Genomic DNA, 16,050 nt, shown 5'->3' with positions numbered 1-16,050 from the left:
TCAAAATGTATATGATATATAACCCTGTTGAGTTCTCTTCGGAAAACTGCTTACATATTTGTGAAGCAAGTACCAAACACTGACGCTGTACCTTCATTTATGTAAAATGAAACCATTTCACTGATTCGATCCTCTCAGGCGTGCAAGAACGATTGCTGATCGGCTGCAGGTCTCACCGTTTGTATTCCGCAGGATATTGAACTTCATTAAGGATGAGTATGGAAATCCACCTATTATCATCACAGAAGTTATTCATAGTGGCTACCACTATGAAAAATACCTCAACCAGGTGCTTTAGAGTATCAAACCACAACTTGCATCGTATGTTTTAAGAGAGACCATTGACAATATCTCATGTAATGTATCTCTGAGAAATGATTTGAAGTGGATTGGATCATAGCAGTCTTGCCGTTTTCACAGAATAATTGTCATGTTCAAACCAAGATACTGAATATCTTGTACTTAAGAATCTCAAGTGTATTTGCAATCCTAAAGGTTCATTTTCTCCTCCTTGCTCACTTGCTAGTTAACGTGGATATCCGGGGTTACACAGCGTGGTCCCTGATGGACAACCTAGAGTGGCCACACGATTTGGGCTTTTCTGCGTCAATCACTCGGACCCCAAATTGCCTCGAGTGGCCGAGACTTCTGTTACGCTCTACTCCACCATCATCAACTGCAAAGGATTCCAGACCCCATGCATGCTTTAACACCGGGCCTGAAGGTAAATTGATGCATTGATGCAACCAGTAGCTTTTTTTTTAAAGCTCACCAATTAAAATGTAATTTGTGCAAAAACCTAAGTAAAAGACAACAATAAGTTGTATGAGGGATAAACCCTATACACTGTATATACAGAGGGCAAATAATCTCCTAAAATGCAGCAAGGCCGAGATCCTCCTCGTGGCACTGCAGCGTCAGTCAGGTGTCGGGACAGTGGCGAGCAAACGGCACTCGTTCGACAAGTCAAGAAGCCCAAGCTGAGTGGGTGGAGTAGGGCTGCGCGATTATGGCCAAAATCCTAATCCCGATTATTCATCAATATTGCGATCACGATTATTTATCACGATGATTCGTTAATTTTAGGGACAACATCTTTTTATTCCGCTTTCACGTTTAAATGAACACTGCTCCCACTTCCATTGTTGTGCTACATTCTGGGCTAATATACAAATATTTGCATCAGACTGGTCCTTATCACAGTGCATCTCGTAGAAGAAAAATATTAATAAAATAGTAACGATTATTTTCATAATCGACTAATCTATCGACTATTTTTTCGATTAGTCGACTAATCTAATGACTATTTCCAATTAAAATGTTGGAATTTGAACTTCAAATGTATTTGAGTAACAAAATAGCAATCAAGAATCTGAAAGTGCAAAATAACTGACATTCAAAGTCCAAAAGTAAAAAAAAAAAAGAGTCCATCCTACCCGACAATTAAAGTTTAAGGGTTTAAAAGTAAATCAAAATGACTTATTGCAGTCCCTTGTATTGCTGGTGTCTGGGTTCATAACATTAACCGTAGACCCACAACAACGTCTGAATGACGGCCTCTTCCAGCGCTACTTCAGGCGGACCAGCAGCAGTTTGATTCAGCGATGGCGGTGATGACGGGCGTTGGAAAATTTAAACTCTCACGAATTCGCGCTGGGTCATTTGCTTTTCCGCAACCTCGCGCGTCTTGTCATTGGCTTTGCATGTAATCTACTCGCGCGTCAAATTTGCAACGTGTTTGGTGTGAACGCAGCATTACAGAAGCCTGTAAGCTCGCTGCCGACAAAACGGTTAACAGTTACACAGATTCTCGCTACGCTGTTGGTGTAGTGCAGGAGTGCCCACACTTTTTTGGCTCGTGAGCTACTTATAAAATGACCAAGTCAAAAAGATCTACCTACATTAATAATGTATATATATGTGTGTGTGTGTGTATGAACCCTTATGACACGATGCAATTCTGTACATTTTTGGTCATTACATTTTACTCTGATGACGTGCACTGAATGGAAAGAGCAGGGTTGCAGAGTCCGGACAGTAGCTGCTGGTAGCCAGCCTCAGGCAGACCAAATGGTCATCAGTCATGGTGGAACGGTGTTTGGACTTAATATTTTTCATGTGGGAAAAAGACGACTTTGACACCCTGTAGAACATCCTTGGGGCGACTGTGGCTAAGTGGTTAACATGCCTGTCTTTTCAGAGGGTTGGTGGTTCGCGCCCCCGGCTCTGCTAATCCATGTCGCTGTGCCCTTGAGCAAGACACTTAACCTCTATTTGCTCCCTGTTGCTGTGTCTACGGTGTATAGAGAGCAAAAATGTAAGTCGCTTTGGATAAAAGCGTCAGCTAAATGTAATGTAGAATCACAGAGGCCTTGTTGACATCTTCTGGAAAGCCCATTACTCACTGACTTTGCTAGAAGCCATACTGATCGCTAAAACTATCTGTTTATGAAATGTGAGGCTCACACTAACACTTCTGATCCCATTTCAACAGGTGATGCTGCTGCGGCTTGAAGAGAGGCTTATTTGGGTTCCTCTTTCCAGCTCATAACACTTATGCTAGATGGGCCTTCAGAAATATCTTTCACTTATGATGTTAACGTATTGCCAGCCATTGGCTCCCCCAGAGTGAAGGGTTGGGCCTCATCTGGTGCAGTTTAAAAAATGATGTCAGACAATTGCCAAGTGCTCTCTTCCACTGTTAGGCTAAATTAGCTCACAGCAGAGATAACTTAACAAATGTATGTAATTTATTGTAGAGATAATATATCCACATTTTGTACAGTTTTTAGTAAAAGTAAAAGACAGCAAATTATCAGTGATATAACATGGAAGGAGATTAAATCTTCATACTTGGGTAACTGTCCAAAGCAGGTTGGACGCTGATTGGCTGACGCAACTATGTCTCGCGCGTTTTTTTCGGAAGAGTTGGGATATTTCAACTGGCGCTCTGTTCGCCGTGTCCTTCGCTCTGTTCGCCCCGCGTCAAACGTGCTATTTGCGGCGCCTCAAATGAGTCTATCGCGTCGCCCGGCGGAAAATGTGCGCCACGTTTGGTGTGAACAGGGCATGAGCATGTTGCGTTATAAAGATTTTGGTCCACAAACACTAGACGTCATTCCTCAAACAGACTTTTACGTTCCAAAGAATCACACTTTCCCTGATTGCTTTGAATCACTGGACACAAGTTAGGCAGTAAATAAACTGATAAATAAAGGCTACATGGAACACAACAGTGCTGTAATACAACGTCACAAGAAAGGGCTGAATTCAGTCTTTACTAATTATTAGGCCTACTTTAAGTCGTAGGTAATCAACTTAGTGAATGCCAACGTGTTCATGTTTTTTTTCACTTGACAAGTGGTTATGCCAAAATGTTATGTTTGTTTTTTTTAAATAAAAGTCGAATAACATCTCCACCTGTCCTCTCCTTATAGGTGTCAGTCGGTGCCACGAGCTGCCAGTGGCAATTTTATTTTTGCAAATCTTATAGAATGTGTCTAAAACTCTGAACTATTTTTCTGGCTCAGATCTCTTAACCGTTTGTGGCGAAAGAGCTCTTCTGTTCATTCAATTGAATTATTCCATGTATCTGTTTTAATAAAGGCTTAAAGACATTTCAGTATTTCACTTCACATTCGCACAAGTTTAATTTCCATAACACCGAAGGAATGCTGTTCGCTTACACCTATCTATCTATAGAGCTATAGAGCTATCACCCCCACTCCCCCTAACAACACTGATTCCTGCGAACGAAGCTCTCTACAAATGATGCTGAGACCGGATTCACCACCACATTTGTTCTGCAGTTTTAATGTTAGCTAATACATTTTACATGCCGTCATTGATGCTGCAGTAAAACTAGTGATGTATTGTATGGCTAAATGTGATGTACAGTTTTTTTTATAAATATATAAACTGTTTGTGTTCCTGATATATTGTTTGAGTATTTCCTTTAGCAATGTGTGTTAATGGTGTCTGTGAACTGCAAAGTCAATAATATTAAAGCTTCATTCCAAGGTAAATTAACTAAATGAACATTTAGGATTGTGTGATAATCTCTGAATGATGGAGGGATCTCAAAAAGAGAATTTAGATATTTGCTGTAGCCTCAAAGTCAAGATTGTGGAGCTATGAGCCCAGACTATAACCCCTTCAGCACTTACACATTTGTAAGTCGTCATTAATGTGATAAACTCGTATAAAAGAATATTTTTAAACATCCAAATCACTCTGTTTTGTTGAACATTTCTTATCAGGATCAGTTTGAGTAATTCCTTGGAAATAGTCCGCATTATAATATACTGTTACTTTAATTAGACTCTGGTAGGTGGCAACTTATTAACTGTTCCATGAATGAAGTTGTTCAAATGCATCGTTAGGACATGTCTTTTGGATGAGATGCTGCTGGAGTTTCTGCAGAGACACGTGGAGATCATCCGTCCATCATCCCTCGGTAGCTCACGCAGGTACGCGAGCACGCGCGTACGTCAACGTCATGGAATCAGAACGGCGAATTCTACCGAGACTATATAAAGCATGCGGATTCTCTCAATCGTTCCTTCGCACTTCAACTTCACAAGAGTCAACCTGCGAATTTGTTTCTGCTGCAAAGCTGAAATCTTTTGAAAACCTGATCGCCTAAAAACCTTCTGGAGAACCAACGTTTGAAGAACCGACCTGAAGAAAACCGAAAACACACCTGCTGACTGAGAATCTCGCTGAGGACCACCTGCTGACCAGAGTTTCACAGTAGCTTCTCAACTTTTTAAGGTAAGAAATATTATCATTTCATGTCAAATGTGTTTATTTATGTTTCTTACATGCTCAAAGGGGTATAACATCTGTACATTAATGTTAAATGTTGAATAGAAGGATCGTCATAAATGGAATGTTGGGCTTTTACTTGGCAAAAAAAAAGTTTTAGGTCACTTAACGTTTTTTCGGTGTAAAATAATAATTATACAGTCAAACCGGAATATTTTTAGCACAAAATGTGTGGAATGTGTCAACACTTGCATCGTGATAGAGAAATACAGTTATTTTTGTTTGCGGGGCTCATATTTTCCTAATTTGCCGTCGAAAATGTGGAAAAAAGATGGCCGCCGTGCCGTTTCTGTCCGTGACGTCACTAAGTCTGCAGCGTTGAAACTACAATTTTCCAAAGATGGACTACAAAAGACCGCATAGATACTTGGTCCATGTTCTCACAGTGTTGGTTCATGCAGACGACATGAACAACACGGCTCATGGTATTGTAACGACCCTGGGGCAGGAAAGCGACGAGACGTTAGCTTGCTTTAGGTGTGTTTATTAAGGAAACAACCGAACAGGCTACTGTGGGCCGCAGCCTGCGCCAAAACAACAGTGAACACCGTGAAAACCTCTCAACATGCTTCACCTCTGCTCCGGGTCATAGACTCACTCTCAAAACGCTCATAGCACCACAACAACACCCCACCTCACTCCTCTGACAACCACTGGCATGCTCACAGGGAGCTACCGTGACTGACAGGCTCCACAGCTACACTGGCCTCCTGAACATTACGTTTATAACATGGCATTCATAATAACATTTATAACACAACAGGTTAACATGACATGCCCGTTACAGTATTACCTAATTATGTAAGCTTTTATATTGAATACTTAAACGGCTCGCTAACTGGCAGTGTTCGGGGTTCATGTGTCTGGGGCTTTTATTGTCAAGGGAAAAACAGGAAGAGGGGAGTAAATGTTCAAGAAGTGTGTGTCAAGAATTAAAGTGTTTGCCGTCTTGTGCAGACTGGAGCCTTACGCTATTTTATTATTATTGTTAAGGCGCAGAACCCTCGGCTACATTAACAACATAGGTAACCCGGTTCAAAGTCTTACTTTATTAACAAGGTTGAAATAGAAATTAAAGAAGGAATATAAAGTGAAACCAAGGGATTGCCACGGAGTACAAAGCTACTGAACTGTCTGTCTCTCTCTCCCCCATCAGGGGGTGAACCCCAACAGCTGTGAGATTATTTAGATATCATGGAAGTGGGGACTTTCTAATACATGTTTTCCTCCTCAGCCACTGAGCGCACTGCCGAGATGCTTCCCTCCTACCCGGTTGGCACTGGCGGTGGGGACTGGCTTCAGGAGGCTCAGCCTCCTACAGGTAAGGGAAATAGCGAGCAGCAGTTCCCTCCACCTTCTTACTGGGGGGAACAAGGCCCTGCTGCTCCTTTTCCTTATGTTACTTTCACTGCTCCTGATGCTCTTCTCCTTGCTTTCCAACCTGATGCTCCTCCCGCTTTCCCTCCTGCTTCTCCTCCTCCTTTCGCTACCCCTTGTGTTTTTCCTCCTGCTGCTCCTTGTCCTACTCCTGCTCCTCCTCCTCCTGCTTCCACACCTGCTGCTCCTTCTCCTGCTTCCACACCTGCTGCTCCTTGTCCTCCTGCTGCTCCTCCCGCTTTTCCTCTTGCATTCCCACCTGCTTCTCCTCCTTTCGCTACCCGTTGTGTTTTTCCTCCTGCTGCTCCTTGTCCTCCTGCTGCTCCTCCCTCTTCCACACCTGCTGCTCCTTGTCCTCCTGCTGCTCCTCCCTCTTCCACACCTGCTGCTCCTTGTCCTCCTCCTTGTCCTCCTCCTGCTGCTCCTCCCTCTTCCACACCTGCTGCTCCTTGTCCTCCTCCTGCTGCTCCTCCTGCTTCCACACCTGCTGCTCCTTGTCCCCCTGCTGCTTCTCCCGTTTTTCCTCCTGCATTCCCACCTCCTCCTCCTTTCACTACCCGTTGTTTTTGTGCTCCTCGTCCTCCTCCTGCTTCACACCTGGTGCTCCTCGTCCTTGGGATGCTCCTCCCGCTTTGCCTCTAGCATTCCCATCTGCTGCTCCTCCTGCTTTTCCTCCAGCATTCCCACCTCCTCCTTTCGCTGCCCCTGAGTGTTTCCTCCTGCTGCTCCTCCAGCTTTTCCTTCTGCTTCTCCTCTTCCTTTCGCTGTTCCATAATCTTCTCCTCATAATGTTCCTTAAGTTTTTCTCATGCTGCTCTTGACTATTTTGATGCTCATTTTTCAACATATGGTTGCCAGGTTTGTCTCTTTGGTTCTTAGATCTGCTGCGAAGAGGCCGAAGTGGAATTAACTCCCCACCTGTTGCTCCTCCTCCTTTGGCTGCTCCGCCTGCTTTTCCACCTGCTGCTCCTCCTCCTCCTCCTTTGGAGAAACAGGAGGAGCAGCCAAAGGAGGAGGAGCAACAGGTGGAAAAGCAGGCGGAGCAGCCACCTGTTGCTCCTCCTCCTCCTCCTCTCGCTGCTTCTCAATCTTTTCCTCATGCTGCTCTTGCTTGAGCATATGTTATGTGTTCATCATATGTTTGCCAGGTCTCTTTGATTCTTAGATCTGCCTCGAGAACGTCTTTCTCCACAGGTTCAACTGACCTTAATATGGCAAAAAAAGGTAAAGTCTTTCAAATAAATTATTAATTGTAATATTCAATAAGTCAAAGATTATTTTCCCTCCTAACCATTTTGTCTCATTTAAACTCATCTTACTCTGGATGAAAAAAGTAAGTATGAGTTTCTGTTTTGCAATAGCACGTACAAATGAACATTCAACAAAAATATATTAATATAATATGCAAAGGAGGCCAGAAGCCTAAAAGGCTGTTTGTCCATGGAGCATGCATGCTTTCCCTAAATTTAAATAATATGTGATAATTATATGTGTTTTACTAACTATGCTCGTACTTCACTTTAATCCTAATCCACCACCTGAGATGCTGCTGTTCACTGTGGATGAAGAAGGTAAATTAGAGCTTCTGACATAGAAACAGTGTGACTTAAATAGTCTATGATGTAAAGACAAAGTAGGAAATGTGTGTGTAACGTGTTCCTTACCCCCGTGGCCACTTCCCACACCTCTCTTTGCAGCTGAGCCCCAGCACCCGACTTTGGCCGGGGAGCCATCCGGACCGAACCGACCTGCTACTCTTAATGTTGCTTCTTTTAATAATCCAGAGATGACTCATTTTACTCCCTCTGTTGTACTTAAAGTAATATGTATTCATTCCTTTGAGAGGAACTCGACGTACCTCCAGAGTTGCCTTGACAAGGGAGCAGGAGAGAAGTGCTCTTCTGTGTTTCAGTGGATAAGTGTCACGGCCGCTTCCTGGTCTCTCCCGGTTCCTGCTCACCTGCCTGCAATCAACTCATCGCCTCCAGCAGATCGACCCCGGCTCTCCTCTAACTCAGTGCCAGATGGCCTCAACTTCTGTGGTAGGTAATCACCTGCTTCTGGCTTCTCTAGTGTTTTGCTTTTGGCTTTTGGAGATGTGATTAACTGCCTTTTCTCTTTCCCTTATTTCTAGTTTTCGATATCATCGTGCAGCTCGTGCTCGTCCTGGGAATGGATGTGGAAGAAAGGACAAAAGAGACGAAAGCCGGGCGTCCCAGAGGCCACTGTCTCAACTTTGGTGTTTCATTCAATAAAACACTCAAGTGTCACTTTTGTATTGTGAGATTTATTGTAGCTTCAGTGTTGTCGAGTTAACGTGGGGAATGGGTTTTAGAACAGTGAATCGGTTGCAGGTGTCATGAAAATGCCGACGGTGGATACAATGCTGCTCAAACCTCTTCACCAACATGTACACCGAGTCATCTGGATGACTTGTAGAGCAAAGAGCAGATCTTTTGCTTTTTTTAAATCAATCCAGGTTTAAAGCGTCCCCACATATTCATGAGTTCTGAGAAGATAAACTTCAGAGAGGAGAGAGGGAGCGCACTGAGCACTGAAACACATGCACACACCATATCAACACAGATTCATTTAAATTAATTTCAAAAAGCATAGTCTGATGTTCTGCAAACCAGTGAATCAATATTTCATTCAGCATTGCTTTAAGTTTGAACATCAAACATTAAATGTAATAAAACTACAGCCATGCTGGTGGTGAAGGTATCGTATTTAATAAAACCTATTGGAAGAATTATTATTTTGTATTATATTTACATATTTATGTGCACATAAGGTGACCATTGCTTCAGAAATGTACTACTCTTACAAAGTCCACAGAAAGCACCAACTAAATGAATACAAATTATATAAATACCAGTGAATCTGTGAGAAATGGACATTATTTTGGTCATTTGCTGTTAAAAATGAAGATTAGAGCACCACTGTCATTATAAACCTTTTAAGCTCTAAGGCATTTTTTAGGATTTACCTCGAAATAGCATACCCAAACTAAAAAGGGTGTATCTCTGCAACCACAAGGGCTATTTGAATATTTCTGGTGTTATAATAAAGGCAACCCTTGTAAGCTTTTGGTCAGATGTGCACATATTAGTATATATGTTGCTGGCTAAGAGTAAATAAAGATTGAAACACAGAACAAATAGAAGTTCCAGGTCCGCCTATAGAAAAAAGCACTTTCAGGATGATTATCTCCTTGAAATGATGCTTCACTAAGAAGAAGAAGAAGCCCTGAGGCTCTCCCACATCATAGCACAATATGTGAACAGTCTCTCTGCACTGTTTTCACTTGAACAAGTGAAGCAGAACAAAGTCAGATTGGGTAAAGTACAGAGAGAATTCAGGCGAGAATGCAAAATTTGCATTTCGGCACATTTGCGCATATTTTCGCGCATCTGTGACATTTGAATTTTTTCATGTAGCAAACCTTATATTTCACTTGTATATGACTTATGATGTTCAATAAACTTGTAATAGTGGGGATTTACTGAGGGAAATGCATTTTTTCTTATATTTGCTATTTTCTCAATTTTTTTTCAAAATTTGCTGACTCAGCGATTTCTGTTACTGTGTTTTTTGGTTCATATCTCAGTGATGCTTTGAAGCAGAGGGATTTGGAATCTGTGTGGAATTGTCTTGCTTTTTGCTATTTGTCTTTTTCTGATAGCACCAAACTACGGGCTGCTAGTTCCGGAAACATGCAGAGTGGGCTGGCTCGTGACAAAATTATAACTATTTTAGTTTAATAATTATTTTAGTTGGTGTTTGAGTTGTGTTGAAATGGCTGACTAATTATTGTAGCCCAGGTTCTCTTGTTTAATTTGATGTGTAGCATCAATATATTTCTTCATGATTATTGTAATGTTTTACACAGTTTAATTAAAATATTAAAAAAGGACCGATATCGGTCCCGCGGGGCTTAATTAAAGGGATATTTAAACTGAAAACAATGTTCAACAAAACACTGGTGTGTCTGTGTGGACTGACCACACACACACTTCACAAACAGAGCAGACTCTTTTCTGCTGAGGAGACTGAGGTCTTTTGGAGTGCAGGGAGCTCCTGAAGACCTTCTTTGACTCGGTGGTGGCATCAGCCATCTTTTATGGAGTGGTCTTCTGGAGCAGCAGCATCACAACAGCTGACAGCAGGAGACTGGACAAGCTGGTAAAGAAGGCCAGCAGCGTGCTGGGGTGTCCTCTGGAGACGGTGGAGGTGGAGGGAGACGGAGGATGATGCTAAGCTCTCATCCCCGATGAACAACACCTCGCCATGCAGGACTCAGGCAGCGCTGCACAGCTCCTTCATCCTTGTGTGTGAAGGAAAGGCACCGCAAGTCCTTCCTTCCTGCTGCAGCGGTAGTTACACGGAGCTTGCAAGTTCAGTGCAAACTTTTGAATATTTCATTTGTATGCAGTTTATTGTAATATTTAGATTTAACACATTAGATGGATTATGCTGGTTTTGGTCTGGAACTAAATATTATACAAACAAGTTATTACTAAGAATTACACAATTAATGACATATGTACTATTCTAGTAATCTTTGACAGGTTGGAGGGTTTCAGACACTTTCAATACTCGTTCTTGAGACTTGCACTGTTGCATTGTCTTATATTGAGTGATGTTTCTCGTACTCAACAGTAAATGTAATACATTTAAACATCACAATACTGTTGCACTGGTTTTAGTTTATAATATTTAGAAGTCTTATATATGGATAATTTAAGCGTAAAGTAAATGCATGTTATATTTATATTAAATACAAATATATGTGGGTTTCATTTTTCTGGAAAACACATTTTCACTAAACTTGCAATTCATTTGATTTGTTCTGTTTACAGACGTCTTCTGTACAGTTGAGAATTTCTAAACCAAGATTGACTTTGAGATGTGCATTCATTGTTTTGCTGGATGTATTTATTATTATATTCTGAGGTGACTCTGGCTCAGTGGTAGAACATGGACGTCCTTCAATCAGAGGATCGGCGGTTCAATCCCCGGCTCCCCTCGTCCATGTCGATGTGTCCTTGGGCAAGACACTTAACCCCATATTGCACTAACTCTCTTAATGAAAACAAACTCTTTAGAATTGTGTTTAAGACATTTTATAAAAATGAAAGTGTTATTATATGGTTTGATGAAGTTCTCAGTATCCCACATCTTGCCTCACAGCCACACTACCGTATCTCTATATATCCCTATGTATGTCTCTAATTCTGTCAATCCCCTTTTTGAAAGTATATAGTCATAGTATAGTATAGTCATATTGAGATCTTATGAACCTGTTGTAACGACAATGAGTGATGTCCTATTAGTGTGCACTGCCATGCATAAACATACCTGTTGTCTTGCATATAATATTGAACTAATACAATAATGGACAGATGTATGTTTTTAAACACACATCTGGGGGAACAGTGAATCCTCAAGCCATGTGAAAGGCTCATAGGCCAATTCCTATGAGCCTTTTGTTCTGGTGACGCTCTCGATAAACCAACCTGACATTTATCTGACAGCTGTACTGTCGCTTTAAGGGTCAACTTCACCCAAACTAAAAAAAATCATCTCTCTCCTAACGTCTACCATCTAGATTCATCTGATGACGTTAAGAAGAGATGTCTGCCTGCATCACAATATAAATATAGACTATTACATCTCAAAATCTAATAATTCAGATTCAGATTCAACTTTATTGTCATTGCACATAGTACAAGTACTATGACAATGAAATGGAGTTTGCATCTGTCCAGAGTGCAAAAGAGAAGCAGTTAAGGTGCAGCGCAATGTCTTGGATAATATAATGAAAACAGTATAAATATATATATTCCACACAGACACACACACACACACACACACACACACACACACACACACACACACACACACACACACACACACACACACACACACACACACACACAGTGTGGGAGAGGGGTTGGTAGTGGTGATGGGATGGGGGCTGTCACCGTGATGCAGAGTTAAGGGTGTTGACAGCTGACTGGAAGAAACTGTTCCTGAGCCTGCTGGTCCTGGAACGGAGGTTTCTATAGCGGAGGGCAAACAGAGGAGAGGGCAAACAGTCCATGGCTGGGGTGAGTGGTGTCCCTGACAATACTGTACGCTCTCCGCAGGCAGCGCTTGAGGTGGATGGTCTCGATGGCAGGGAGTGCAGTACCAGTGATGCGTTGGCCGGTTTTCACCACCCTCTGCAGAGCTTTCCGGTCTGAGACAGAGCAGTTGCCATACCAGACTGTGATGCAGTTCGTAAGGATGCTCTCGATGGTGCAGCGGTAGAAGTTCACCAGGATCAGAGGAGACATGTGGATCTTCTTCAGTCTCCTCAGGAAGAAGAGATGCTGGTGTGCCTTCTGGACCAGGGTTGAGGTACCTGTGTGGTTGGAGCACTGACTTGGCAGATAGAAAATGAGGTTAAGCAGGCTAATGGTGAGGCTCTTTCACCTAGTGGGTGCCCAGAGAATCGTTTGTTTGTTCCGGTTGATTTGCGCCCACAGGTGATCCACTGGGCCCACACCTCACTGCTTTCCTGCCATCCGGGACTTCGAAGAACGATATTCGCTATCGCCCGGAGGTTCTGGTGAGTGAATAATATTGTGGGCCAAGAATCAGTTTTTTGAGTGAGGTGAATGTTTAGTGAAAGGAAAAGTAAAGAACGAGAAAAACTCAGAAGGAAGAAACATGGAAAAGAGAATAAAGTACTTTTTTTAGTAACAATCTGGATACACAACATCTGAATTCAAATTAAGATGCTACAGTTACCCCCCCCCCTGCCCCCCCCCCCCCCCCCCCCCCCCCCCCCAAAAAAAAAAAACAGGCAAGTGATAAATAATTCAATTTGTGTGTCTGGTTTCTGAGAAAATGATATATACAATTGCTAAATGAAGCATCTTAACAAGAGGCATAGTCACGTGTGATTGTCTCCTAGATACCCAGAGGGATAGCTAGACATCTTCTGAAGGATCAGAAATAGAGACATTTTACACCGGACGCTGAACGCTAATATGCATGTAAAAAAAAGTTTGAGAAAGTAGAACTAAGATTACCAAAATGTGAACTTTGTCTCCACCTTGTGGAACTAAACAGAACACAATTATACCTGAATGTCAACAGCATCAATTGTATATTTAGAAATGTTGACAGAAAATATTTGTTCAAAATGATTTTAAATGAATATAACATTATTCTGCATCACAGCTGAAGGAACCGAACCATTTATTTAGTAAAGTAACCAGTTTACTAGGAAACATAATGAAGTAATTGTTCAGTCTCAAAGATGAACAAGGTGAGATGAGGCTTTCTGTGGTTACGTGATTTTTAAATTACAACCTTTTTTAATGAAAACTTAAGGCTGCTGTCAAAAAAGTAGAAATATGTCAAAACCAAATGATCACAGTGAATATACTCGTCTGTTATTGGATATTTATACCACAAACACCATTTAGAACGAAATACCTCACAAACCTAGTTCTGCCTATTTATGCTTTAGTTTCTCATCCTGTGCTTTGGAAACATTCATATTATACAACAACCAATGAATGTGTCTCTTCATGTTATTTGCTGAAAGAGATCAAATCTTATTTTTTCTTTAACCTTGATCACAACATTGTTTTATCATCATGTACTTATGATTTTCACCTCAATTGTCTGTAATCAACAACAGAAAAAACTACCTCCATTATAGTAATCCTAATGAATCCCTTTGACCTCGTCACCCTCCCAGAACATCACAGAGAAATATCAGTTTAACAGATTTTGATATTAGTTTTAGCATCACCAGCGTTTCCAATGCTGAACCATAGGAAGAGTTTCTCAGTGAAAGTGTCTGTGTGAGTGTAGATGTGAGTCATGTCCTCAGAGTCGTAGAAGAACACATCCCCTCTGTCATAGTCCAGCTGGACTCTGATCCTCTGGAGACTCTTCTCCACTCTGACAATCTGACCAACTCCATTAGTGTATTTTCCACTGCGATGACATAGACACCAGACTCCATATTTTGGTGAAACTTGTATCTCTCCCTTCCTGTCAACTGACTCTTTAACCAAACCTACATTCCAGGAAGGATGGTCTCCCACCTCCACCTCCCAGCTGTGTTTCCCTGAGCTAAAGCCCTCAGATCCCAGAACAATGGGATACTTAGTGAATCTCTCTGGATTGTCAGGAAGCTGCTGCTTTGTGTCTCCATGTCTCACACTGGTCAGATCATCAGACAGATAGAGAAAGGGGTTTGCAGTGTTTGGGTCCAGAATGACAGCACTGAAGTGGACCTGGTCCTTCATCTTCTCCCAGACTCTGAAGGACAGGTTGCCCAGGTGTTGGGCCTCATCTATCAGCGCTCCTGAGACCAGCTGTGGATCTGACAGTGAGCTCTGGACTCTGGCTCTGGTCTGAGTGGGTTTATAACTGCTGAGGAATGACACCTTGTGTTTCTGCAGGTCTTCTTCAACAGCAGAGATGCTGTCTGACAGAGAGGAGATCTGCTCCTGAATCATCTTCATCTCTCGGCTGATAGTCTTCCCCTTCTGCTCCTCTTCCTCCCTCAGAGCTGCCAGTCTGGACTCCTCTTCCTCTTTCAGGAACTGGTGCAGCTTGTTGAACTCTGCTCTGATCTGCCTCTCTGTGGACAACAGCTGCTTCTTGGAGTGTTGCATCACTACATTGTATGTTTCCTCAACTTGTTTGTGTTTGTCCCGCTTGTCCTGCAGAGACTCTAAGTCAGATCTCAGCTGGTCCTTCAGGTCACTGACTGCTTGTTCTATAGAAACCACCTTGTGACTCTGGTTTAGCTGCCTCATTAAAGTGATGAACACATGAATAATCAATAATTATAACGCCCTAATGGGCCGTGGTGTCTGTACTGAGGGTCGTCCCTCCTCAGGGAGACGAACAGAGAGCAGTGGGTCCAAACTAATAAAAAGGGCTCCAGCACGCAGAACGTCTTCTAGCACGGAGGGCAGCCGATACGGCACTGCACCTTGTGTTCACCGCTGGAAGGGAAACCATAGAGGTACCTGGCAAGGGTTTGATTGACGGTTCATGCAAAGTATTTTTTTAGTGCCTGCGGTTTTCCAAATAGTTTCCAATCAGAAAACTCTGTGTGACAAACCATCTGGAGCATACCTGGGCATCTTAATAAATAAGATGCACGCCAAATGCAATACAATGGCACTGCTTTTACTTTGAAGGCTATTTATGTATGTGCGCGTGCGCTTACACAGCCTCACCGACAGGCAGTGTTGCAGACTGACGTGAAAGCACGTATTGTTATGCAGTTTCTTAAACACCAGACTCCATATTTTGGTGAGGCTAATTGCTCTCCCTTCTTTTCAACTGACTCTTTACTCAAACCTACCAACAGGATGGTCTCCCACCTCCCAGCTGTGTTTCCCTGAGCTGAAGCCCTCAGATGCAGCCTCCACTTAGAAACAGTCAAGCCAGCCCGCACGTTTGGTTTAGGTCCCCGTATGTACAGGCATTACGGTAAGAGCGGAGCGCAAGAACTGACTTCTTACCATGTACGGGTACTTGAAAAACACGTGCGCTGCGAGCAGCGATACTACACTCACTTTATTCTCACACAAGCGGCAAAAGCATCACAGAGTTTAAGATCTTCTCTAGAAAATAACTTGTGAAATAAATGAGACAAAGCCCAGGAGGAGAGATGTCATGAATTATTCCAGATTGTTGTCATGTAATTCTACTCCAATTACGACAGATCTTTAATGCTCTGTATTGTGATATTTATGTATACAGTCAAATCTCTTTTTTGTTGCATTTTACGGAGAATATTTACGAACGATTAATTATAAT

The 16,050-nt window shown here is 42.3% G+C and overlaps 1 protein-coding gene across 1 annotated transcript; it reads right to left on the bottom strand.

Annotated features, from left to right (window-relative positions):
• Positions 1-13,985: 13,985 nt before the first annotated feature.
• On the bottom strand, positions 13,986-15,035 carry LOC306746861 (zinc-binding protein A33-like; the record flags this gene model as incomplete). The annotated part of the gene is made up of 1 exon (XM_079229840.1): positions 13,986-15,035. One exon carries the CDS (start codon positions 15,033-15,035, stop codon positions 13,986-13,988), a length of 1,050 nt encoding a protein of 349 aa, XP_079085966.1.
• Between the last annotated feature and the right edge of the window lie 1,015 nt (positions 15,036-16,050).

The sequence above is a fragment of the Taurulus bubalis genome, assembly GCF_910589615.1.
Source record: "Taurulus bubalis genome assembly, chromosome: 14".
In the NCBI taxonomy this organism is placed as follows: Eukaryota; Metazoa; Chordata; class Actinopteri; order Perciformes; family Cottidae; genus Taurulus; species Taurulus bubalis.
This window is presented reverse-complemented; position numbering and strand designations above follow the sequence as displayed.